General features: G+C 36.1%; 1 protein-coding gene across 3 annotated transcripts in view; it reads right to left on the bottom strand.

The window, feature by feature from the left end:
- The window catches only part of LOC149836761 (uncharacterized), a 94794-nt gene that overhangs the window by 25316 nt on the left and 41535 nt on the right, over window positions 1-27943 (bottom strand). For 2 of the 3 annotated variants that reach the window (XM_090007110.1, XM_090007111.1), the window contains exons 6-13: window positions 25214-25351; window positions 24949-25074; window positions 15471-15569; window positions 8493-8616; window positions 8257-8320; window positions 7017-7071; window positions 6793-6917; window positions 6285-6358 (exon numbers count right to left, since the gene is read on the bottom strand). In XM_090007110.1, coding sequence (XP_089863236.1) covers window positions 6285-6358; window positions 6793-6917; window positions 7017-7071; window positions 8257-8320; window positions 8493-8616; window positions 15471-15569; window positions 24949-25074; window positions 25214-25351 — 805 coding nt within the window. The remainder of the gene's footprint in view (window positions 1-6284; window positions 6359-6792; window positions 6918-7016; window positions 7072-8256; window positions 8321-8492; window positions 8617-15470; window positions 15570-24948; window positions 25075-25213; window positions 25352-27943) is intronic. The other variant, XM_090007112.1, reaches the window with a different exon arrangement.

The raw sequence follows: 27943 nt of genomic DNA, 5'->3' as shown, positions 1-27943 counted from the left end.
TAACACCCCCCCTCAAACTCATGGTGCAACAACCGAGAGTTGGCAAGTAGGAAGTGAAATCGGGGTGAAGGAAGTGCTTTGGTGAAGAAGTCCGCGAGTTGATAATCTGATGGAACATAAGGCAGTGTAATAGTCTTCCGCAGAATTTTTTCCGAACATAGTGGCAATCAATTTCAATGTGTTTTGAACTCTCATGAAACATATGATTGCTCGCGATATATACAACACTCTTGTTGTCACAACATAATTTGGAAGGTTCTGTGGTGTGAATGCCCAAATCCTCTAGTAGTTGTCGCAACCATACTAACTCAGACGTAGTCGTTGCTACGGCGTGATACTCAGCTTCAGTTGAGGAGAGAGACACCTTATGTTGCTTCTTGCATCGCCAGGGGATTAGGGAGTCACCTACAAAAATACACAAACCAGTAGTTGAGCGTCTATCATTCACATCCCCTCCCTAGTCAGAATCTGAGTATACAATGACTTTTAATGAGGAAGATGATGAAAACAATCCATGACTTATAGAATTCTTAATATATCTAATAATTCTCATTACAACACTCACATATGTACTATAGTGGGAGCATGCTGAAATTGATTGGCAGAATGAATAGCATGAGAGATATCAGGACAAGTAATAGAAAGGTAGTACAAAGCTCCAATCATTAGTTTGTATGAGGTTGAATCTTGCAGAGGTTCTCTATCATCCTTCTTTATTTTTGCATTTATGACCTCTGGAGTGTCAACCCGTTTTGCATCTGAGAGTCAAGATCTCTCTATGATCTATGCGGCATACTTAGTCTGTGACAAAAAATAACCACGAGGTGAGTAAACTACTTCAATTCTAAAGAAATACCGTAAAAATCCAATATTTGTCATATCAAAGTTGTCTTTGAGCACATCTTTGATATGGTTTACTCCCTGCTTATCATCTCCTGTGATTATCATATCATCTACGTAAAGCAGCAGTATAACCATCTCTGCATTGGAAGACTTAACGAACAATGCAGTGTCAGTAAAAGAAGATTTAAAATGCAGTTGAGTCATCAGATTACTAAACCTATCATACCAAGCTTTAGGAGCTTGTTTTAACCCATACAAGGCTTTTCGTAGACGAAAAGTTTTCACATGTGCTAAATTCAAACCTGGTGGAGGATCCATGTAAACCTCCTCATTCAGATTACCATTTAAAAAGACATTTTTCACGTCCATTTGAAAAATTTGCCATTTTTGGATTGATGCTATAGGGATGAGAATTCTGACAGTCGTCATTCGAGCAACTGGGGCAAAAGTCTCATCATAGTCAATTATATATTCTTGACTATATCCCTTAGCTACTAGTCTAGCTTTATATCTTTTCAATGTCCCATCCCATTTGGTTTTAATTTTGTAAACCCATCTATATCTTATAGTTTTCCTTTCTTTAGGTAATGTTTGAATTTCCCAAGTTTTTGTCTTTTCTAATGCTTCTAATTCATCGTTCATGACTTTAATCCATTCTTGATGATTTTTAGCTTCATAGTATAACCATGGTTTAGAATATGAGTGTATGGCCATTAAGCATGCTCGGTATCTTGGTTCAAAGAAATCATAGGATATAAATCTACTAGGGGCTTTTGAAATTCTTACTGATTTTCTAATACTAGCAGAATCAATATCTTGATTTTGAGAATATCTTTCTAAAGCACATGGTGGGTGCCCTTCGGTCTGCCTAGTATATGTTTATATGTTACTATAGGATGGGTCGATATTGTTAAGATTGTTGTCTATATTTTCACTTGCATCATGAGAGTCTTCATGTTCACTCTCATGCTCATTATGAAGATTTTCATACCCTTCATGTTCATTGATGAGATAAAAAAAATGAATAATCATCGTTTTCTTAAATTTTTTCCTTGCTAAAACTATCTTCATTTTCAAGAAATGTAACATTTCGTGAAACATATAATTTGTTCATTTACCTGTCATAACATCTATAGCCTTTTTTATTTTCGGCATAGCCCAAAAAAACACAAGGGATTGCTTTTGGAGAAAGTTTATCGTTCTTATGGGTAAGAACAAAACACTTACATCCAAAGACTCTCAATCTTTTATAATTGGGGGGAATTTTAAGCAATTTTTCAATAGAAGATATATTTTCAATAGCTTTTAAGGGCATTTTATTTATCAAATAGACTGTCGTAGGAGCAGCTTCGGCCCAAAATATTTTTGGAACATTTCTTGATACAAGAAGTGTTCTAGTGGTCTCAACAATATGTCTATGCTTTCTTTCAGCTAGTTCATTTTGTTAAGGAGTGTAAGGGCGAGACTTTTGATGAATGATGTCATTTGAATCAAGAAAATTTTTAAATTCTTTTGATACAAATTCTCCCCCGAAATCGGATCTAAAAATTTGAATATTGGTTTTGAATTGAGTCTTTACGTAGTAGAAAAATCTTTTAAAACAATCAAATACTTCTGACTTTTGCTTAAGAAAAAAGATCCAAGAATGTCTATTATAATCATCTACAAATATAACATAGTAAAATACCCCGCCTTTAGATATAACTGAAGTTGGTCCCCATACATCCGAATGTACTAACTCAAATGGATTTTTGGATATAAATTATTTTTGCCCAAAGGGTAAAGCTTTTATTTTGCCAAGAATGCAATCTTCAAAAACCAATTCTTTTCTTTATAATTAGTAAGAAATGGAAACAAGTGTAATTTAGTCACACTAGGATGTCTTAGTCTTTTGTGTCAATTTTTCTATATCTTTTTTTTCCACAAAATTACAAAAATATTGTTTTGATAACTCAAGAATGTCCATTACATAGAGATCTCATCTTCTATGGCCTTGCCCAATCGGCTTCCCGAACTGGAGATCCTGTATTAAACAATCATTAGAAGAGAATAAAACTTTACAACCATGATCCGTAAATTGTGAAACTGATAAAAGATTCAAATTTAATTTTGGCACAACCTTAATATTTGGTATGTGAAAGTTTAGTTGTTTTTGAAAGATTCCAAAACTTTTGATTTTTAAGGATGTTTCGTTGACGGTTGAAATATAAGAATCATTTGAGTTAGAATGATATTCGAATAATATTGACTCATTTAGAGTTATATGAAAAGAGGCACCAGAATCCAAGATCCAAGAAGTCTTACCAGGGTCACCACTTGTGGATACGTCTACCCCCGAAAAGGAAGAAGCTTGAGTTTTGAACATTGGTTGTAGTACCTTCATTAATTGAGCTAAAGATAAGGATCCAAGAAGCTTTTTGGACAAAACGGCTTGATGTGTCCTGGTTCATAACAATGATAGCATATGATTTTGCCACTTTTTTGTCATTCCTCTCATAGTTGTTAGGATTTCTCCCATTCTCATTTTTCACAAAGTGAGGAGGTTTATAACTCCTAGTATGATTACCGGGCTTTGACATAGCAAGCACAGTTTCTTCATCCTTTGAAGCGGATGGCTTCTTCAATCTATTTTCTTCCATAGTCAATTCTTCAAGAGTTTCGACTATAGATGACACACCTCTATGAAGAAGAGCTAATTTAGTTCCCTCAAATTCGGGCCTAAGCCCATTCACAAATTGGTAAAAATGTTTCATTTTAATTTGATTTTCACGGAGTTCTACATCTTGAGGACAATGCAATTTTGGCTCAAGAAGAGTCAATTCATCCCAAAGGAGAGAAAGTGCATTGTAATATTCTCTAATACTCATTTCTCCTTGGGTCATGGTTCTCACCTTGTTTTGGACATTGCATATGTGTGCAATATCTTTAAGACTATACATGTTTTTAAGATATTTCCATGTATCACTAGCGAAATCAAATTTCGCTAAACTAGAACATTTGTGGATGTCCACACTATTGATGAGTCATCCAATTATTTTGGAGTGATCTATCCTCCACTCTTTCCATTTGTTCTCATAATCGAAAACGGCTTTACCCATTTCCTCTTCTTGAAGAGCAACCTCTTTCCCATTCTCAATTTTCGTAAGAATGAACTTGGGTTCTCTTTCGGTACCGTCCAACAAACCCCATAATCCCTTTTCTCATATTTTGTGTTTAAATATGAATGCCCACATCACATAGTTTTTATCGTTTAGGCGTACGGGAATGGAGACCATTACCTCTCTTTCATTCTCCATTTCCTTACAAGGCTAAGAGAAAGGGTAGAGAACGAAGAAGAAAGAAAAAAGAGTGAAATACAAGACTTATTTGAGAGATGGCACGCTTCTTGATACAACAATCCTCGATTTGTTGTATCCCCTAAGCGTACGATTCTCTTCTTGATATTGTCACGAACTTTCTTCAAAAAACTTGCCTTTGGACTACTAAAGCTTTGATACCATGTAATGAAGTGGATTGAATCCGATACACATGCAAGAACACACTTTCAATCAAGTAAAAATACTTGATTGAATCACGAAACCACCCACACAAGGGTCTACAAACTTGTTATTACATAGAAGCACTCAAGAATGAGTTGGGAATACAAGGCCACAAGAGGCCAATATATAATACAATGGAGCCAATAGGGTGCAGCTCCATATAGCTGTTGAGGCTGCACCCAACGGTCATAAATATAGCTGTTGGGGCAGATCCAACAGCTATATGGAGCTGACCCATCAAATCTGAAAAAGACAAAAAGGTGAAAAAGGAAAAAGACAAATAAATACATGAAATAAAATGTAGAAATGTCAGCCCCTAATGGGCTGATGCCTATTACAAAGAAAAGACCAAAGAAATACCCCTAATGGGTATTTCGGTTAACAATAAACACATATATGTATATCTTAACAATGTGACAATATTATGTCCCTTTGGCAGTTGCAATAGTAAAGCAAATGGCACATATTAAGTTGTACAGAATCCACTCTTAAATAGAGATTTAAATGAAAGCAGCATATGTGGAACTTCCTCTTGGCATATTAGATGACCAAGTGGTGTGTACCAGTTGTAGACAGCACTTTGTGGACTCATATAAGCTTCAACAACTTGGTTTAGAAGGAAAAAAAAAGCAGGTCAACCAACTCTGATGGATTCAACGGTCATTGTAATTCACCGTTCTTTGTTTCAGTATCATCTAAAGACTGAAAAACATTGCTTCTCTATACAAGAAATATAATGATTACATGTGATGATATTGACTACGTTAGGTGCATCATAGATATCTTATTTCAGCTATTTGAAGTGATTGCCACATGTCCCGCTAGACATATGCAACAGAACTTGCAAGTAGAAACTCCACTAAAGGTAAATACAAAACAAAGAAGAGATAATGATATCTGTCATACAAAGTCTGACTAATCTAACTTCAATACTTGGTTATCAAGTTCATAGAACAAGTTATCCAGGTCTCCTCCAATGCGACAATTTATTTTCCCATAAAGGGAACATTTTTTTTAGTGGTATAAAAAAAATATCAAACACATTCTATTTTTGCGACAAGGCTGAAGAAGAAATTTAGTGTACAACACAATAGGAAATAAAAAGATAGAAGAACCATAAAAGATAACCTCATGTTTTAACAATCAAGTTGTCCATGTTAATAAAAGATCTATACATTATGGCAGTTGGTAGAATGGATTAGTTTAAAAGATATCCAAATGACTAAGATGCCTCATGTTCAGAGCACTACCAGATATAGAACATATTTTAGAACTCAGATGTAGATGATTAATATCTTTGTAGCATATCCCTCTTCTCACCACATTCTCCTATTCATTTATTCTGCTAGCCCTTATTTTAAGCACAGGTCATTGCTACTTTCGCAGTGGAATCACGTGTAGAAGTTTCAGCTAATAAGTGGCTGGTAATCAGAAGCAAATACACCAAAAACCACCTCCATGACCGGCAACAAAGAAAATACTGACAATCATGCTAGTGCAACAAAGAACTATGTTATGATAATCTTAAACTGCAATCACATCAAACTATTTTAATATACAGTTTACCCTTTGGCTGCAACAAAATAACAGATCTATTCTTCAAAAAAAAAATGTAAAGATGCACGAATCTGTCTTTCAGAAAGCAAACTATGAAAAAAGAAAAGGAATCATAAGAATCATGACCTAAAAAAGAACCATAAGAGATCACTAAACAATAAGAAAAAATCTACAAAAAAATTCACATCTATAAATAATGGAAATGTCTCATTCGCTTTGATATGAGCATAATAAAAGGAACAGAAGAACTATAAACCAAAATACTAGCCCATTTTTAAATGTGTAATCTGGAAAATATGATGTTATACACACAAGATAAATTGGTGACAAGACAAGTACACATACTCAGGAAAGCACGATGCATGAATCCAGTGCCACGTGTATCACTACTAAAGACACTTCTGTACCCAACCAGACCCCTGAAAAGTTCAACATGAAACAGTGTCATCTTCCAAGATGAGGTATACAGGAGTCAGTACTAAACTGAGGAAATTACATGGCTGAAGAACTACAAAACAAGGAAAAATCTTCAAGGCCTAAAATATCTGAAATCATTGAAATAGTAAAATTTCCTAAATTGCTTGTATAGCCAACCAGAATCCTGAGGAATTCAACCAGAAACAATGTCATCTTCCTTAGAACAAAATATCAAATATATTGGGAACAAAAACATCAGGACTGAAGTGCCTCAAGAACTACAAAATAAGGGATGGGAAGGAAAAAAGGAAAAATCATCCAAGTCTACAATATTGGAGAACAAAAAATGCTTCTAAATCAAAATGATGAAATTCTTAAAGTAAACAATTTAAATGTCAAAAAAGGGAATAGATATAGAATAAAAGCTGATGGGAACCTTGAGGGGCATGTCAAAGACATTCTTGTCCGACCAATATGGCCTGGAACAGGACCCATGTCCACAACTTCAGCCCTTCTATGTGATAAACCTTCCATGACAAGGCCTACATGCTCCTCATTAATCTGAAAAGATGTTTCAATTGAATAAAAATGGCAGACAACATTCAAACAATGAACAAGTATCTAGAAACATAGATGATTCATCAATGAAATTCTAGGTACCTCAACTGTCACTTCTTCCAATGGCTCAAGCTTTTCACCGTTCTCAATTTTATACCTGAACCAATGACAACAAAATGGGCTTATTTTAGCAAACATGAAGAACTGTGAATAAGAACTTCCACACACACACACGTGCACAATCTTGAAGGGATTTTAATACTGAAAGTGTAGAAAATGCCACGAATGACTTTTCTACTCCCCATTCAATACATAAATCAATTTCTCATATATAAATTATTTTATTCTTTTAGGTATCATAATCAGAATTCTCAGAAATAACAAACAATGCATATCTCATGGGGTTCCAGAGTTCTAGGATCTGTTACAATACATTTATTATTAGGCTTAACAAAATATGTTAGCCCCATAGAATTTCAGGCAAGTATTTTAGCCATGATAAAATGAGAATCTCTTGGATGTGCCAAACCTTCTTCCATATGCACAACCAACACAATCCACAGGTAGAGCCACATTGTGCACATTTTCCGTGATAAGGTTCTGTTCCAACATATCCAACACTCCCCAGAAAAGCCGCTAACATCAAGGTTCTTCCATTGTCAGCTCAATATGAATCTCAGTAAATATGAAGGAGATACATTTTAAGGAATATATCCAAGGAATGCAATACCGTTTCCAGCATCTTAAAATGGACTTGAAAATAAATATAAAATACAGCAGGTATATGGGTAATACCATAGCTGCACGCATCGGCAATCAATTCAATTTATTGTGATTTTACAGCAACATCTTTATTAAAAGTTAAATAAGTGTGGAAAGGTGACATCTAAATTTATCTGCACTGATGTATCTTGATGTGAATTTATCAGGCTTATTTTATTTCTTTTTATTTTCTTCTAATTGATGACAAATTTTTGAATTTCTTCTTCAAATTCTAAAACGAATTAAAATATTAAAACATAATTCCCTTTGCTTAAAATGTTATAGTTGCAGGGAAATTATCGAAGATTCTCATGAAATTCATTCACAGAAAGCTCCTGCAATACAAATGAAACTCAAAATGTAATAGCATTTGTCAGTGTCACCTCTGAATTGCCATATGAAGTGATAATAAGTCAAAAGCACAAAATATTTTTACCTAGTGAGATTTATATTACACCTAAATAACCAACCAGATCCAAAACCAGGCATATATCATTACAAACAAGAGACTAACTATATGAATCAAAATCAACATAAAATTCTTACTAAGAAGAGAAAGGGGAGAGAGAGAGAGACTCACATGACCTTAGGTGGTGAGACAGATAGTTCAAACGCCTCTCGTCTCATGTTCTCAATCAATATACCTGTGTTTGAATTTGATAACAGTTACATGTATGCTAGCCAACTTACAAAATACAAGAGCTAAAAGCACAAAAACTACCAATTGTTATCCAAGAGGCAAAAAGGATATACCAAACTTGTCAATTCAATGGAATTTACTCAAAAAATATAAAAAGAGAATTTTAAAGCACACACCAAGTTGGAGCTCGCCCCTCCCTTGAACTTCATAAGTTTCAGAGGAAATGCCTGGCAGCACATTTATGGCAAGATTAGTTTCTGCCTCAGCCATCAACCGTTCACCAATTTTTGCTCCCGTCAACTGCACAACATATACAATTAAATGACAAAAAAGGAAAAAGAAATAAAGTCATTTAGTAAAAGGAAAAGAACAAAAATAGCCATAAAGTTTCAAATGGACCATGATTTAATGCAAAGAAAATATTGCCGTCAATGGGCAAATAACTGGTAAAATTTCAATACTGATGCAAAATTTCTTCCATAAATTATTGAACTCCTCAGGGGCATCTCAAAAAACAAAGCACTCAATGAAAGTTCCTACGTTCATTCAACATCTCAACAGTTACATGAACCAAACTTTCATTCTAAGATAGGATGTTATCCTTTAAAACAGAACAAACATATATAATAGTTATGTTAAGAGTCGGTAGAAGCAGAAAGCGGATATGTGATTATAAATATAGATAGTCAAAGCATAAATTCAAGATTCAAGTTAACTGTCACTCCAAAATAATGAATTCTACCTTGCCATGTTCAATCTTTCAAAGCTAACAAACTCATCAGCAGTTCATGGTGGAACAAACAAGTCATTCAGAAACTACAATAAACCTAATTCATGAATGGACAACACAAAGAATAAAGTAAGCTGCTCCTGATTATCACTACTGTCAAGCAAGTGAAAATTTGACAAAATTTTTCCAACTTAGATCCTTTACTTTTTCATTGATTAAAGATATTTTTTACATTTTTATATATGTAAATATTTTCATTGAAAATATAATTGAAACTGTTAAAATTGTAAACTAATAACTATCTGTGTCAGGTAGTGTGTCCCTTTGACATAGTTTTCGATTGAGCCAAAACTGGTTTCAAACCGTTACGGGCCTGGGTCGATCAGAGGTCTCATATCCGTTTCCTGACCAAAACCCTCCATTCTATGCATGACTTTAACATGTTTGCATTCTGGGAAAAAAGGAAAAGAACATACAGAATGCAGTAGGTACAAGTGTTATACCATAACAAGAATGAGTAAAAACCATGGTTTTAAAACTCGTTGACTCGTCACTCGGGTCATCCTTGAATGACCAGTGACTCAGCCGGGTCAACTCGGTGACTCGGCTGGGTCATGTTAACTTTATATTTTATATAAAATATATAAATATATGTATATATTATATATTTTTTATAATATTTTATCGACATATTATATATAATATACATTATATGATATTTTTTATAATATATTTAATGTATAATCATATTTTTGTATATAATATACATAATATTTATATTATATTTTATATATGTAATATCTGGTAATTTTTTCTATATTTTTAAGCTCAAAAATATAATTTTTAATTAAATATTCATATTTAATATGTCAAAATTGCTTAAAATCATTAAATATGGCTGACGTCGATAGGGGTCTGAACCTGGTCCAAGGCCCATTGAAGATATTTAAAAATGATATGTAAAACATGTGAAATTCATTTATTTTAACCTTTAAATTCAAGCAAAATTCAGGTTAAAATTAGGTTAAATGCAGGCGAAATTCAGGAGTGAAATGGATGTAGGACCATTGTTAGATCCATTATAGAACGTAGATCTTGTAGGAGATCTGTTTTATCGAATTCGAATATGGGTTGGTTTAGAAAATGCATTTTTAGAATTTGACCGGCCTCTATTTTGGGGTCTTTTTCGTTCTGGATCGGACTCAACCCGCTCCGTTTACATTTGGGTTGACATCAATATATATTGACTAGTGCCTTGAATGGGCTAAGATCCAAATGGATATGGATTTGGATCATGGTCTCAACCCGGACCCATAATCCATCCATAACTTACTTAAAAACACAAAAATGAATTTAAACTTTAAGAAACATATATATAAGTAAAATTATATATATTTATTTTAAAGAGGTCATGATAAGGCCCACTTGTTAATCAGCTAGAAGGGGATGTCGCCCCCTAATGTGAAAACTTTCATAAGATAAGAAAAAATAATAATAATAATAAAAAAAAAAATAATAAGAAGAATGTAGAGGTAGAGTTCTACCTTGGGTAGAACTCTACCCCCAGGTGAACGAGGGTTTAGCACTCCTCCTCCGTTTTCTTCTTCTTCTTAGGTTGGCGCCTTGAGGCACGCTTTTAACAACACTACGTATATGTATGTTGTTTGTGATCTGGACCAGATTCGCAGCATCATATACACATACATGTATGTTAGTGGTGATCTGGACCAGATTCGCAGCACCTTATACGCGTAAGTGTATGCTATTTGCGATCTGGATCAGCTTCGCTATATGAGTATATATTTATGATGCCTGAGTTTTGGGCTGATTTCGAAGCGTAAATTACATGTATATCAGTCTACGAATTTGACTATATTCGCAGCACTGAAGTAGTATATCAACCTGCGATTTAGGCTGATTTTGCAGCGTATTACATGTATATCAGTCTGCGAATTTGATTATATTCGCAGCATTGATGTACATGTATACCAGCATGCGTTTTGGGCTGATTTCGCAACAAAAATTATAGGTACATTAGTTTGCGAATTTGACTATATTCGCAGCACTGATGTACATGTATATCAGCCTGCGTTTTGGGCTAATTTCACAGCATAAATTACACATACATCAGTATGCAAATTTGACTATATTCTCGGCACTGATGTACATGTATATCAGCCTACATTTTGGGCTGATTTCGCAGCATAAATTATATGTATATCAGTCTACGAATTTCACTATATTTACAGCATTTATGTACATGTATATCAGCCTGTGTTTTAAGCTCATTTCGTAGCATAAATTACAGGTACATCAGTCTGCGAATTTGACTATATTCGCAGTACTGATGTACATGTATATCAGCCTGTGTTTTGGGCTAATTTTGCAGCATAAATTATAAGTATATCAGTCTACAAATTTGACTATATTTGTAGCACTGATGTACATGTATAACAGCATGCGATTTGGTTTGATTTCGTAGCGTAAATACATGTATATCAGTCTGCCAATTTGTCTATGTTCGCAGCACTGATGTACATGTATACAAGTGATGCAGAGCAGGACTGGGTCCAGCCTACACCAAATGACCCAGGCAAGGGACCGGGTCTGCACATGGGGACTGACAATCAGATCTAGGTGGTGGGTCCGATCCAGATGGTAGTACCAAGGCGTCATAATAGAGCACTCCTGACGAGTACGAGGAACGCAGGCCCAGACGACCCAGATCCAGCAGCAAATGGATGTTGTCTCGGGTCCGGGACAGGACCCGAGACCCGGATCCAGCAGGGCCTTTAAAAACCCCTCTAGGGTTGCGTGCAGGAGGCGGTGAACAGAAAAAATCACAGCAGCCTTTCTTCTTTTAGCAGCTTTGCCTTTCGTTGTTTTCTCCTTTATTTCTTTCTGTCAGACGTAGGCACAGTGCAGCAACCTTTTGCATTCGTTCTTTATTTATTTCCTTGTTTCCTGTTAGTTGGACTGGCTTTGTCTTATCAGACACTCATTGAAAATAAATAATAAAGAGTATTGTTTTACTGTTTCGGTGGCCCTTTCCTCTGAATCTTTTCACTATCATCGCACGACGTGGGTCGTGCCTTCGGTTCAGCCCACAGCACACGAACAGCATCCTGTGTTTGCTGCTTATCATTGCGGTGTCTTGCACGACGTGGTGGACGAGTCCATCCATTCAACATCCAAGAGTCGCAGCAACCGGTAACCCACTGCATCAACAAGTCTGCATTTTGGACAGATTCGCAACAGCATATACATATATATATATATATATATATATGTTGTTATATGATGTTTACACCTGTTGCCCATGCACATGACGTTTGCACATATTGTTGGCACATGCCAATTGTGCATATTGTTTGCATATGTTGTCTATATTATGTTATTTGCATTACATTGTTTACGCTATGTTGTGTGCCTTATGTTGGTTGTGGGTGTTGTCTGCGCTCTTGAGTGGATTCACAGCCTAACAAATACATATATATATATATATATATAATTGTATTGATTGCTTTTGAGCAGATTCTCAGCTAGGGGTGGCAATCGGGTCGGGTTGGCGGGTTGGCGGGTCAGCATACCTCAACCCGAACCCGACCCATTTATTAAACGGGTCAGCTGTGGCAAACACGAACCCGACCCGTTTAATAAACGGGTAACCCGACACGACCCACCAACCCATTTAATAAATGGGTTGGGTCGGGTAAACGGGTTTTCAGGTTCGCGGGTCAGGTTGGCGGGTCGGGTTGGCGGGTTGATGGATCGGGTTGGCAGGTAGGCAGGTTGGCGGTCGGGTTGGCAGGTTGACGGGTCGGGCAGACGGGTTGGCGGGTCGGGTTGGCTGGTTGACCCACCCGCCTAACCCGTTTATTAAACGGGTCAGCCGGGTTGGCGGGTTGGCATACCCCCAACCCGAACCCGACCTGTTTAATAAATGGGTTACACGGGTCGACCCGTTTATTAAACGGGTTGGCTTAAGCCCAACCCGAACCCGCCTAAGAGGCGGGTTGGCGGGTCGTGTCAGAAATTGCCACCCCTATTCTCAGCACAAAAATATGTATATATGCAGATTGTTTTTTTTTAACGGATGTACTGCGGAAAATAGATATAAATGTTGTTTTCTTAGCTTCGCGGCAATATATGTATTGATAGGTAGATATGTTGTCTGCATTCGAGCATGAAATTTTGGTTATTATGTGTGCTTCATGTTCACTAAAAAATTTTGCAATGCTAATGTATTATGGTAATGTTTGATTCACCGACATGCCATTGACGGTTGTGAGCATGTGTTGCTTACGAAATCTTAGATTGTGATTTTTGCATTGTAAAATGATTTTGTTGGAAATTGGTTTTCCTAAATTAATTAAATTGTTTAATTTGATGGGGGCAAGAGCCCGAATTTGTTATTGCATGCTAATTTACATAACTATTCTTGTGTAAAGAACTCTTAATTGATTAAGATGGTAAAAGAGACCAAACAATGTAATATTTTTTCTTACCTGGTATCCCTCTGAAAGGGTGGGAACCTTGCATGGCTATTGTGGTAGACCGTGAGGATACTAAACATTATGCGCAATTGTTGTCCCCAATAACCCGATGTGTGGTTCGTGTTTTCAGCTACGGTTGTAGAAAACTTTCAACCACTTTGCATGTGGGTGGTATTATTGACTCAGATGTAGTTATTGGTATACCAAGAAAGTGGCATCAATAGATGTTGATTTTCTTGATGTCCTGACATTAGGTGTTGATTCCTAATGTTCCGATTGATGGTGTTGATTCCTAATGTTCCGATTGATGGTGTTGATTCCTAATATCGGTCGGAGAACAAGTGTGGAAACCAATCATTAAAATACAAATTATGTGTTAATTTATGACTAAAAATTGCCTTGAACCTCAGAAACTTTGCTCGTTTTGAATATCTGTGGGTTTATAAGAAAGTAAAAATTAAATTTGTATGTATTTGATAGGGGCATGCCTGCAAAAACAATTCTGATAATTAACTTTAAAAGTTATTCATGCATGTTGCATTGATTCATGCATTATTAAATGTTTAGCATTAATTTCATGCATCCCTTAATATTTGATATAGCATGAAATTGTTGAATACTTGCTTGAACATTGTTGAATGCTTGCTTAAACTGGTTAGATGGTAAGATGATTTGTTGCATGTGATTCCTCTTAAACTTGTGGTTGATTTAATTTATGTTATTTCCTTAATGTTGGATTTTTAGAAGATCTCATACGAGAACTTCAGTTCTTACCCGTTTTCTAAAAATGTTTTTCAAGCACTGAGGCTCAGTGATGAGAGGGACTGGCTAGTTGGAGGACTCAAGGTTTATGATTTGGTGGCCTAGGTTTTGATGTGTATCGGATCGGCTAGAGTGTATTTTGAAATTTTATGAACTTTATTAACATATTTGATTTAATAAATAAAGTTGAATGCATGGTTTGAATTTACTCTATGTCTGAAATGATTGATGGGTTGTGAATACTAAATCTGTAATGTGTCTCTTGTCCTTGGGAGGTTTTCCGTAATTGTTTAAAAAAAATCTGCATTTTTTTAGGGTCAGTTTGGGGTCATTACAATATAATATATGTAATTATATAATATATATATATATATGCATGACTCGCTCATGACTCGTCCAGGCCAACTTGGTGACTCGGTCGGGTTTTGTTCCAAATGAGTTTGTACTCGTTTTTGACCCAGTGATTGAGCGATCCAGGCCAAGTCAACCGAGTCACCGGGTTGACATGGCGAGTTTTTAAACCATGGTAAAAACAACTCTTTATGCGCCTTCAAATGGATCAGAACAGCTAACAGGTCAGGTCTGGATCAGGTTAGATGAAAAACTGGTCTGACCATGCCCAATGAAGTACCTGTATCAGTACCCGCTTTGACATGGGTACAGCATCCTTATTGAAGTAACCCATGATACATAGCTTGAAGGCAATAAAAAGCAAAAATAGCTCAACAAATTCTTATTATCAGACAACAAAAGAAACACTATCTTCAGAGTTAAGAGATCAGTACAGCTAATAAACTTAGAAAGTGGTAATTTTGATAATGGTCAATGAAAGATCATAAAATAGAAACAATATGGAATATATATATTGTTGGATGACCTTGAGAATCAGTAAGCTCCTAAGCCTTAGTATAGCTTAACAAATGTTTGATATAACTTCTAATATAGACAGAATGGTAATCCCGAGCTCCATTAGAATTAATTTAAAATGAACAAAAGCACATAGGAGCTAAATAGACATTTTAAATGCAAGATAAAGTTCCATTTTCGTAAGAGCTTTAATTTCCATTGAAAAAAGGGCTCCCGTAACAGGAATGAATTCAAATGGTTTTCAAGAAAATAATTTTGATATTAGTCAACAGAGAGAGCTCTCTAAGAAAACCACTTACATGAGTTCCATCACGGCCTGCTAGTGGAGAATCATTGACACCAAATGTCATGGAAATTGTTGGAGGGTCCAACTCAACAGTAGGCAATGCAGTCATCACCTGGTAGACATTGAGAATCACAGATTAAACTACTAAGCAATAGACTTTTTTAATATTGCAGAGCTTGATCAGTTCACCAATTAAATAGCTGAGTGCTGGCCCATCAATCTGCTATTCTTAAACAACCAAAGAACTCTCCATCAAGGGAATGTAAACAAAAAAATTCAATAACCAGAAGGTGCCAACAAAGCCAGCCAGGGTAGGGGGGGGTGCGCGGGAGTGAAACAGTAACTTGGAAGGTCAATGGACAACTTCCAAAAGCAATAAAGGTCTCCTTGCACCTATACATTTTTTTCCTTTGCAATGTTGAGTACAACATTGGCAGAATCAACACAGAAGAATTAACTAGGAGGCTCTTAAAGGTCCCTGCATATCTCCTTGGCAAAACATAACACCACGTGGAAAATGGCAAACCTACCACCACCAAGACTTCATTTAGTCCATCTGCGGACCCAGATTCATACCACAATAAGAGGACTCTTTAAACTATTCAACGGACTGTGAATAAGCTAGCAAAAGACAGATAAAAACTTTGCAGAATTGCCTCCGCAATCTTCTCTCTCTTGTAATGAAAAAGGGCGGAAGCACCAATAGAGCAAAAGTCACTCTTTAAGAGTGACCACTAGAGCCACGAACACAAACACCAAATGTGCACACACAAAAACTCTCAAATATAGAAAATGACTTAAAGTCATAAGTTGGATATTATTGAAGAAAGGAAGAGAGGGGTGTAAAACCCATGCTTACAAGAGGAGAAAACCTCCTCTATTTATAGAGGAGGGATGCACTATGAAGGGACCACAAGGGGGCTCCCTTGTAGACGTTGGGAGCCCCAACGGTCAGAAATCTGACCGTTGGGGCCCCAACGACTACAAGAGTGGGGCCCCTTGTGGTCTTGCAAAAAGACAAAATAAAAAAGAAAAAAGGAAAAAAGGAAAAAGTAAAAAACAAAAATACATTGGCTGTTTTTACAAGAATACCCCTATCGGGTATTTCACTAAAAAAGAAATAGTATATATATACATATATGTATATATATACTTATATATATATGGATGTATATATATATAAGTATATGTATATATATACATATTTTAACACGCCCCCTCAAACTTTACGGGGAGAAGACCGAAAGTTTGCTAAGGAGAAACATAAAACATGGAGTTGGGAGCGCCTTGGTGAAGAAGTCAGCTAATTGATACTCTGAAGTAACATATGGTAGTGAGATAGTCCCTCTGAGGTATTCGTCTCGAACATAATGGCAATCCATTTCGATATGCTTGGTCCGCTCATGAAAAGTGTGATTGCTAGCAATGTATATCGCACTTTTGTTACCACAACAGAGCTTGGTGGGAGTGGAAATGGTAACGCCCATGTCAGCAAGAAGACTTTTGAGCCATACGATTTCCATAGTTGCCATTGCCATGGCCCGATACTCAGCTTCAGTGGATGACAGTGAAACCTTCTGCTGCTTCTTGCATCTCCACGAAATGAGGGATTCACCTAAAAAAATACAAAGACCCGTTATTGAGATTCGATCATTGGGATTTCCTCCCCAGTCAGCATCAGTAAAAGCAGTTAAGTCAAGAGATAAGGAAGAGGATAAGAAGAGTCCCTTGGATATAGTATTTTTGATATAACGCACAATCCTTATTACGGTTGCCATGTGAACCGAAGTAGGTGCATGCTGAAACTGGCTTGCTGCGTGAACTGCATGAGCTATGTCTGGACGTGTGATGGATAGATAGGTGAGAGATCCGATTAATTGACGGTAGGGGGTTGAATCCTCAAGAAGAACACCATCTTCAAGTCTCAGCTTTGCATTAATAACTTCGAGAGTCTCAACTTTCTTTTCATCAGATATTCCTGATTTGGTGCAAATTTCTGCAGCCAATTTCATTTGAGATAGGATGTACCCACGCGGGGAATAAGCCACTTCAATCCCTAAAAAGTATCTCAAATAACCAAGGTCAGACATGTCAAAAGTTTCTTTTAACATAGACTTCACATCATTTACTCCTTTTTTGTCATTTCCAGTAATGATCATATCATCAACATACAGTAGAAGCATAATAATGGAGTCACCTGCCCTTTTAACAAAAAGAGCAGTGTCAGTATAACAAAAAAAAAAACTAAATTGATTAATACGTTACTAAACCTATCATACCAAGCTTTAGGAGCCTGCTTAAGTCCATATAAAGCCTTTTTTAATTTCAAATTTTTTCCATTTAAGTTCATACCTGGAGGCGGTTCCATATAAACTTCTTCATTTAAATTATCATTTAAAAAAGCATTTTTGACATCAAGTTGAAAGATAGGCCATTTTTTAACTGAGGCTATAGCAATAAGAGCTCAAACACTAGTCATTCGAGCAACCGGGGCAAACGTTTCATCATAATCTACCCCATACTCTTGAGCATATCCCTTGGCAACCAACCTAGCCTTATATTTTTCCAATGAACCATCACTCTTAGTTTTTACTTTAAAAACCCATCTACATCCAATGGGTTTCTTGCCATTGGAAGGATCAATGATTTCCCAAGTTTGTGCCATTTTAAGAGCATTAAGTTCAAGTTCCATAGCTTCATTCCAATGAGCATATTGCTTAGCATCATTGTAATGAGATGGTTCATGAAAGGAGTGAAGAGCAAGTAGGCATGCTCGAAAGTTAGGAGAAAAGGAATCATACGAAACAAATCTATTTGGTATTTTGGAAATCCAATTTGATCTTCTTTGAGAGGTCTCTTCGATTGACTCACTTTGAAAAAAAAAATCAAGGGCACAAGGAGGATTTTTTTCATTCCTTCTAGAGTAGACTTGAATTTGTCTTGAAACATTTTCTTCTAAATTTTGATCATCACTTGGATGTTCAAAATGATCTTCGCTAAGGGATTCACTAGGATCAATATGATCATCTATGATGTTTTCTTGAGGCAACAAGTCAAATAGAAAGGAATAATCAATATTTTCATTTGGTTGGTGCGAAAAACCATTTTCCTCTTCAATGAATGTGACATCTTTAGAGATATAAAGTTTGTTCTTAAGTATGTCAAAACATCGATAAACTTTTTGTTTTTTGCCATAACCCAAAAAGATACATTCAATAGCCCTAGGAGAAAGTTTATCATTTTTATGAGTTAGAACAAAACATTTACATCCAAAAATTCTTAGTCTTTTATAATCGGGAGACATATTGTAAAGTTTTTCAAATGGAGAAAGATTTTTCAAAGAGGATGAAGGAGTTCTATTGATAAGATATGTAGAGGTTAAAACTGCTTCAGCCCAAAAGGATTTTGGAATATTTCTTGAAATTAATAACGTTCTTGTAGTTTCTATTATGTGTCTATGCTTTCTTTCCGCAAGACCATTTTGTTACGGAGTGTTGGGGCAAGAACGTTGGTGACAAATTCCATTTTCCTTTAAATAGTTTTCAAAATCATTGGACATATATTTGCCTCCCGAATCGGACCTAAGAATAGATAGATTTCCCAAAAATTGATTTTTGACCATTGCATGAAATTCTTTAAAGAAGGAGAAAACTTCGGATTTGCGACTTAGAAAGTAAATCCACGTAAATCGAGTGAAGTCATCTATAAAGACCACGTAATACGAAAAATCTCCTTTAGACAAAATAGTCCCCACACATCGGAATGAATAAGTTCAAATGGCCGAGTGGTAAAGTAACTTCTTTGAGGAAATGGAGTAGCTTTAGATTTCCCAAAAATGCAATCTTTACAAGTCATGTAATTGTCTTTACAAGTATTGTTCAAAAACGGAAAAAAAGACATTTTTACAAAATTTGGATGACCAAGTCTCTCATACCATATTCCAATACTTTTGTCTTTAACAAGATTGCAAGATGACTTAGATGGAAGAGTCAAAAAATCCATAAAGTAGAGGTCATCCCTTCTATGGCCTTGCCCAATCAGCTTCCCTGACTGGAGATCCTGCACGGTGCAATCTTTAGGTGAGAAAGAGACTTGGCATCCATGATCGGTGATTTGAGAAACGGAAAAAAGGTTTAAATTAATTTTAGGAACAATTCTTACTTTAGGAACGAAAAAGTTTTTAAAATCAAGTGTTCCAATACTTTCAATTTTTAATGATGTACCATCGGCCGTTGAAACACAAGAGGATATGGGTTCGGACAAAACATTTGAAAGAGAGTTTTTATGAGATGTCATATGAAAAGAAGCACCGGAGTCTAGTATCCACATACCTGGAGGTGATGAAGAGTAGGTGATGGCGGCACCGGATGTTGAAGGAGAAGTCTTGAGAAGATGTTGAAGAACTTCGGAGATGTGATTTAGAGTTTCTTTGATATCTCCTTCTTTGGTACTTTCTTCCTTCTTTGGAGAATTTTCTCCAACCGCGGCAACCTTCCCTTTGAGTTTTGGACAAACCGGTCTAATGTGTCCCGGTTCATTACAATAATGGCATATTATTCCCTTTCTAAGCCCATTACTATTTTTGTTAAAATGGGGAGGTCTATATGCTTTAACATTCGATCCGAGCCTAGTAACGGCCAAAACTTCATCACTCTTAATGCTCAAGCCAAGTCGAGTTTCTTCTTGACATATCTCGGCAAGTGCATCTTCAATAGGTAGGGCTTTGCTTCTATGGAGAAGAGATGCCCTTACTTGTTCAAATTCCGGGCGAAGACCATGAAGAAATTGGAAAAAATGTTCTTTTTCAATTTGTTCTCTTCTTAATTCAATATCTTCCGGAGCCACCCACTTAGGCTCAAGAAGAGCAAGTTCATCCCAAAGAGGAGTTAGAGAACTAAAATAGTCCCGGACACTCATATCCATTTGTTTGGTGGAACGGATTTTTTTCTTGACAAAAAAATTGTCGAGCAAGATCCTTTTGGGTATACATACCCTTAAGAAAAAACCAAGCGTCATTGGCCCTTCTAAATTTGGCAATATTAGCACAATTTTTAAGGTCTACATTATTCATAAACCATGCCAAAATTTTGGCATGGTTACTTTCCCAATCCTCAATTTTGGATTGATGATCATTAATAGCTTTGATGCGCTCATCGCCATCTAAAGCTTTTTCAACTTCATTTTCAATTTTGGTGAGAACAAGAGAGGGTTCGGGAGTAGTTCCCATAACAAAACCCCAAAGTTTCTTAACTCTAAGATGATTTTCCATAGCGGAAGCCCACATGAGATAGTTGGACCCATTTAGCTTAAAAGAAAGCTCCACTTTAGAGTCACGTTCCATCGGCACCAAGAGTCCTTCCTTTCTTCAAAAGTTGAGAGGCACACGTTCCAAAGAAAAGCCCAATCACCAACCGTGCTCGGATACCATGTAATGAAAAAGGGCGGAAGCACCAATAGAGCAAAAGTCACTCTTTAAGAGTGACCACTAGAGCCACGAACACAAACACCAAATGTGCACACACAAAAACTCTCAAATATAGAAAATGACTTAAAGTCATAAGTTGGATATTATTGAAGAAAGGAAGAGAGGGGTGTAAAACCCATGCTTACAAGAGGAGAAAACCTTCTCTATTTATAGAGGAGGGAGGCACTATGAAGGGACCACAAGGGGGCTCCCTTGTAGACGTTGGGAGCCCCAACGGTCAGAAATCTGACCGTTGGGGCCCCAACGACTACAAGAGTGGGGGCCCTTGTGGTCTTGCAAAAAGACAAAAGAAAAAAGAAAAAAGGAAAAAGTAAAAAACAAAAATACATTGGCTGTTTTTACAAGAATACCCCTATCGGGTATTTCACTAAAAAAGAAATAGTATATATATACATATGTATATATATACTTATATATATACGGATGTATATATATATATAAGTATATGTATATATATATATACATATTTTAACATCTCTCTCTCTCTATCTATCTATCCATCTACACACACATAGATATATATTTTTTAAGTATTGAAAATTGCTGCATCTATGGCCATTAGTTTCTAATTACCAAAAAACCTGCACATACACTAGATTCCGGTGCTCTGAAAGTTGATCCCCACCAATTAGACCATGTAGATCATATCTATAAGGTTAGATTCACTTAAAAAATCACGAGCAATAAGATATTTCTCATTTCAAGTCATTGATACCATATACACATCTGCACCAGAGAGAGAGAGAGAGGCACAAACCACCATAGGTGTGGACAGGTCATGGGCATGCCCACACACAAAAAAAAAACAAAAAAAAATCCATTGTCGTTCCAAACTTTCTCATCGAAGTTGTAACAGGTGTTCATCCAACATGTGAAACCCATCCTAGATTACAATTCTTAATTTTTTCTCTTTTATTGATACAACACCTAATTACTTTAAAATATGTCTATTTCTAACATTATATTTCTCTTTTTTCAAGATCTGATAAATGTTTTGTTCTTGAGAAATCTTAAAAATCTAAATAAAAATAAATATTTTGAATATTTAAAAGTTAAGATTGAAAGTACCAAGAAAACATTGAATAATATTTTGATACTATGTCACATAAGTACAGCCATACAGGTTAAAGTGCGGGTAAGCAGGGTAGAACCCGGCAAATTCAAAAAATGCAGGTACGGGGACACACACACACATATATATATATATATATTCAGATTTCAAAATAATGTTTTTAGTGGAGGGAAGGAAGGAGGCAACTCCCAAACCTCTGTCTCTCCACACCGCCTTCTCATCCTTTTTTTCTTTCTTTCTTTCCCACTCTCTCGTTCCTTCTTGTTTTTGCTCTTAATCTTCCTCTTCTTCTCCTTCTCTCTCTTCTCTCCTTCCTCCTTCCTCCTTCCTCTTTTATTTTCTCTCTCCTCTTTTTCTTTTTCACTTTCTCTCTTCCTCCTCCTTCCCTCAGCCACTGGCAGCTAGTGGTGGATAGTCTGGAGGTCGTAAAAGGGGTTTGGCCCTGGTCAGATCTGAATAGAAAAACAAAAAAACACAGCAACAGGGTCAGTAACTGAGTTGGGTTTGACCTGACCCCAACTGACCCATAGCTGGTACGCCTGCAGTACCAGTACCCAGGTTGACACGGGTATGGCCACTGGGTAGATGTATCCATGTGACATAGCTGTGATGTGATGGAAATGACTTAATTTTATTTTTCAATTTTAACTTTTTCTTACAACAATATTTTGAATTTTTTAAAAAAAAACTTCAAAATCAAAAGGAAGGAAGAAAAACAGTTAATTAAGTGTGATTGTCTCAAGTGGATTCCCTTAGAAAATCCCTATTCCTTCACCTATGTCACATAAGTGTGGGTGTGGGTGCAAAGGGAGCGACACGACAGTTTTAACAAACTTGGGTTCGGGCCCTGTGGGGTGCATATATATATATATATATATATAGAGTCACTAGACCTATGTTGGTTTGTATAGTTTCCCGCTTCCGCTTCCTAGTTTGTAGGTTGGCAACCTCGGTGTGAACCACAATTTTCATGGATTTTTTATTCTTTTCTCTTGAATCTAACCGTACGGATGTGATCTGCATGCTTGGTTTTATAAGAACCCGTGCCTGAATCATCCGATTTTGATGCATAAACAAGATTTTTTTTAAGTTTTAAAATCAATGGCTCATAATCTTCATAAATATTCAAGCATTCAAAAATCGTATTTTTTCATCAAAAATATACGATCCAATGGTTGATTCATATCAAATTCATCATGCCAAGCACATCCACATGGTTGGATTTGAAAAAAAAAGTGTTAGAAATGCCCATATTTCAGTTCTCATATTCTAGAGCTGAGAGAGTCACTAGAATATGAGAACTGAAATATGAGAACTAGAAATATGGGCATTTCCAACACTTTTTTTTGCAAATCCAACCATGTGAATGCTCTTGGCATGGTGAATTTGCTAGGAATCAACCATTGGATCGTGTATTTTTTATGAAAAATTTTGTGATTTTTAAATGCTTGAATATTTATAAAGATTATGAGCCATTGATTTTAAAGCCTTAAAAAAATCTCATTTATGCATCAAAATCGGATGATTCAAGAGCAGGTTCTTATAAAACCAAGCATGTAGATCACATCCGAACGGTTAGATTCAAGAGAAAAGAATAAAAAATCCATGAAAATCGTGGTTCACACATTAGTTCTCATATTTCCAGTTCTCATATTCTAGTGACTATATATATATATATATATAGGGAAGGGTGTATTGTCGAACACCCTGATAATACACCCTTCCCATCCGAAAATAGTGGACGTAGCAGCTGCACAAAAAAATTTGTGCAAAAGGGGCTTTGGTGGCAGTAAAGAATGCCACTAAAGCCCCTTTTGTACAAAAAACTGTGCTCGACCTTAATCGCAGGAGTCCGGCAGGAAGGGTGTCCACTGTTATGCCCTTCCCTATATATATATATATATATATATATATATATATATATATATATATATATATATATATATATATATATATATATATATATTGGCATTGATATCGATCATCATTGGACTATCTCCGGTGGTCCCCCACCTCACCCTAAGAGAACACTAGCAAAAGGTGGAAATGAGCCTTTCACAATACAACAGCTACTTGTGTGAAAAACAAAAAAGCACCATACCCCATAATAACATATTATTCTTGGGAACGAAAGAGAATACCAACATGGCAAGATATTTGCTGAAGTTCCCCATGGAACTGCTAAAAGCTACACTAGTGAACAGCAGAAAACAAACCAAAAAAGATGCCAAATAGTGCACATCCTTAACTTGAAAATAAATAGAAACCGTAAAACTACATCAGTAAATTAAACCTGAAAGAGCCACTTCAGTAAATTAAATGAAGAAAGGGACCTGTCTTAACTGTGTGAAAATTGATTTAGAGTCCATAAACACGTACAACAATAAGATAATAGCAAAAAAGACATAAACACCTCTTTATTGGGAAAAAACTAACTAACAGAAAGGCATAGATGTACAACAACATTCTTCACAAGACAAATCTATATCACAATAAGCTATGATCCACTGGCTTGATGATAATCTGAATCCATATTCAAATTATAAACGTCAGTATCAGGCAGTTGTTGATTCTGTTCATGAATGGTAGCACCCAACAATCCTAGTTGACTTTGGAAAGACTGACCACTGTTTTTATCCAATGTCACTGATTCAAATCTTGTATCACATTGAGTGTTGGAATTTTTCTTCCAATCCTACTCCAAGAAGTCAAGCATGATTGCAACGGTTGAAAATTGAAACTGAACGATTATCATTAAAATTATCCCAACATTAAAATGTGGTGGTAAATGTAGCATTCTGTATTCAGAAAATAAGGAATGCCATATATCAGCATACAAGACAAAAAATCCAAATGCTTGAAATTTTCTTTTCTTTTCGTATGGAAGATTCAAAAGAAATGTATCAAGTTGCAAGAATTATGTACTAAAAATACCTCCACATTGGATACAGTATGACCTATTGATGGACTTGTCAACCCAGCCAACGAAACAATGTCACCAGCTCCTGCACTGTTGACCAGTGCTAAGCTCATACCCTTCTTTTTCATAAGTTTCAAAACCTATGAATACATTTTATATTGATTTAGTGATGATGAAAAACACTTGTGCGGAGAAAATGACTCGTAAACCAGATAGAAACTATTTCTACAATACAAAGAAAAGAATTTTAACATTTTGGTAGCACAGATTATGGCAAACCTTGCCTTCCTCGATTTTCTCAACCCCAACATCTGTTTTACGAATACCATGCACTCTATCACCTACACGAACAACTCCAGAAGAGACTCGGCCAGTCAATATTCGGCCAAGGTAAAAATCACGCTCCATCATGGAAACCTGCAGGTAATAAACAAACACTAGCATTAAATGAAAAAGTAAAAACATCATCCTTTCACAGAAGAAGATGACTCAGCGCTCTAAATACAAGGTTCGTAAGTTATAACAAATAAATAAATGCAAAATATGAATAACACAAGTCAGATTCTCTATCTAATTGATGTATTCTTTCCGTCTAAAAAGAGAAACATGCAGAAAAGTTTGAATGAATGGTAGTGCAATATGGAATTCATTTTCAGCACGTATGTAAAGGAAAGCAATTAACTCTAATAGGAGGAAAAAAAGAAAGGAAAACAAAAGAAAACTTAGTAGTCCAATTTCATATAACTTAATATGCTTGAGTCATTTGCCAAGGATTGACTTATACATGCAGGGAAAAGGTTGCACACATTGTGACTTGATAATGTTGCCAAAAGCACAAAACTGAAGCAGAATCTGGCTCGAGTTTATTATAAAACCTATTGGAAGCAAAGAATATTAGACTATTTTCATGTGGCACCAGCTGTTAGGAATTGCAAGCCCAGTGTAGGTTCATTTACAAATTTATGTATCTGTAACAGTGTGATGCCTTAAAGGTGGGTTTAGTTCAAGTAAAATCACCAATCTTAAAACAAAATAAAATTGATGCAGAGGCAGCAGTGTGCTGGTTGCTTTATAAGAAAATTAAAATGAGATCAAGTTATTCATGTATTGTAATATCGTGTGTTTTCTATAATTTTAAATTCTGAAATTTCTGAAAAATTGGCTAAGTATTTTGTAAAGTTAATGAAATCTTCGATTTCAGGCGATGTCAGCTGAGTCTGGGTGTGGCCCATGACCCATTGACAAGACCCAAATGAGGCAAATAAGATTTGGTAAAACTTTTTGCTTTTGACCTTTAAAATCGAGCGAAAATCGAGCAAAATTTGGGTTAAATTTAGGCGAAAATCAGATAGTATATCATTAGATGCGTCGCGTAATTCTGAAAACATTGATATTTTGTTCTTCTAAATTTGGGCTACGGTTGGCTCGAAAATTGCATTTTTTCAAAAATGATCCACCTCGATGTGACCAATTCTGGATTGGATAAGATCAAACCTGGTCTGTTTGATCCAAGTTGATATGGATCTGGACCCAGTCCAAAACTCATATTAAATAGGATCTGGTCCAGGTTGAGATCCATATGGATTTGGATCTTGGATCCGGAGTCGAAATCCAAGTCCAACCAATTTAAAGTTTTAAATTCAATTAAAAAGTTAAATTGAATAAAATTCCATGTTAAGAAGACTCCCAGAGGGGGGAAATACCCTCTGGAACATTCATGAAATTTATTATTTAATAATTAATTAAATATTAATAATTGATAAATTTTGAAATTATATTTTTGGATATGGTAGAGTTCCACATTTGTGAAAATCTATTATTATGGGAATCTAGAGGGGGCGTCACCCTCTAGAAGAGCCCAAATATGGCTAAAGATAATAAAAAAAAATAATAAAAAAATATATAAAAAAAAGGTAGTTAAGAAAGGGAGAAGTGGTTAGAGATAGAGTTCTACACTTGTGGAACTTTATCTCCTAACCAAAGAGGGACTCTAGAGAGGCGTCACCCTCTAAAGGAGCCCAATAACTATATACAACAACAACAACTACGCCTTCATCCCAAAACAATTAGGGTCGGCGATATAAACCAACAAAGAAAATCATTATGGGTCTTCCACATGAATCCTTCTCCTCCAATCATTTCTATCCAATGTCATGTCCTCGGTGAGGTTCAAAGCATTCATATCCTTTCCTATCATCTCCATCCAAGTCTTCCTAGGCCTACCCCGACCTCTTTTAACTAATATATTTTCTCATTTCTCCATCCTTCTAACTGGAGCATCATTAGGCCTTCGCCGAATATGTCCAAACCACCGTAAACGATTCTCTCTCATCTTATTTTCAATGGGTGCAACGCCATCCTTCTAAGATATGCTTATAATTGGAAGTGATTCTAAAAGGGTTAAAAGCATAAAATCAATTTTGAATGATAAGTTTGAAATGTCTGATTTGGGATTTCTAACTTATTTTTTGGGTATTGAAGTAGCATACTCTCACAGAGGGTATTTTTTATCTCAAACTAAGCTTGCCTCTGAGATTATTGACAGGTCAGGTATTACGAATGATAAGGTTTGTGAAACTCATGCTATAGTAGGAGCCAAAATGAAGATTGATGATGGTATTCCTCTCTCTGATCCCACCCCCTACAGACAGCTTGTGGGATCTTTGATGTATCTGAGTATTACTAGACCAGATAACTCTCATGCAGTTCATACTGCAAGTCAGTTCCAACATGCACCAATATCAGTTCACATGAGTGTCATCTTGCGGATTGTGAGGTATATAAAGGGCACACTAAACAAGGGAGTATTCTTATCTTATTCTTCTTAATTAAAATTAATTGCGTATACTGACTCTGAATGGGGAGGTGACCCAAATAACTGTCACTCCACCACTGGTTTTTGTGTGTTTTTAGAAGACTCGCTGATTTAATGGAGATGTAAGAAGCAGCAAAAAGTGTCCCTATCCTCAACAGAAGTTGAATATCGTGTCATGACGACTACTACCATGG

The sequence above is a fragment of the Nuphar pumila genome, chromosome 5 (assembly GCF_984573655.1).
Source record: "Nuphar pumila chromosome 5, dmNupPumi1.hap1.1, whole genome shotgun sequence".
Classification (NCBI taxonomy): Eukaryota; Viridiplantae; Streptophyta; class Magnoliopsida; order Nymphaeales; family Nymphaeaceae; genus Nuphar; species Nuphar pumila.
The sequence above is the reverse complement of the archived record's forward strand: the minus strand, read 5'-3'. Positions and strand labels throughout refer to the sequence as shown.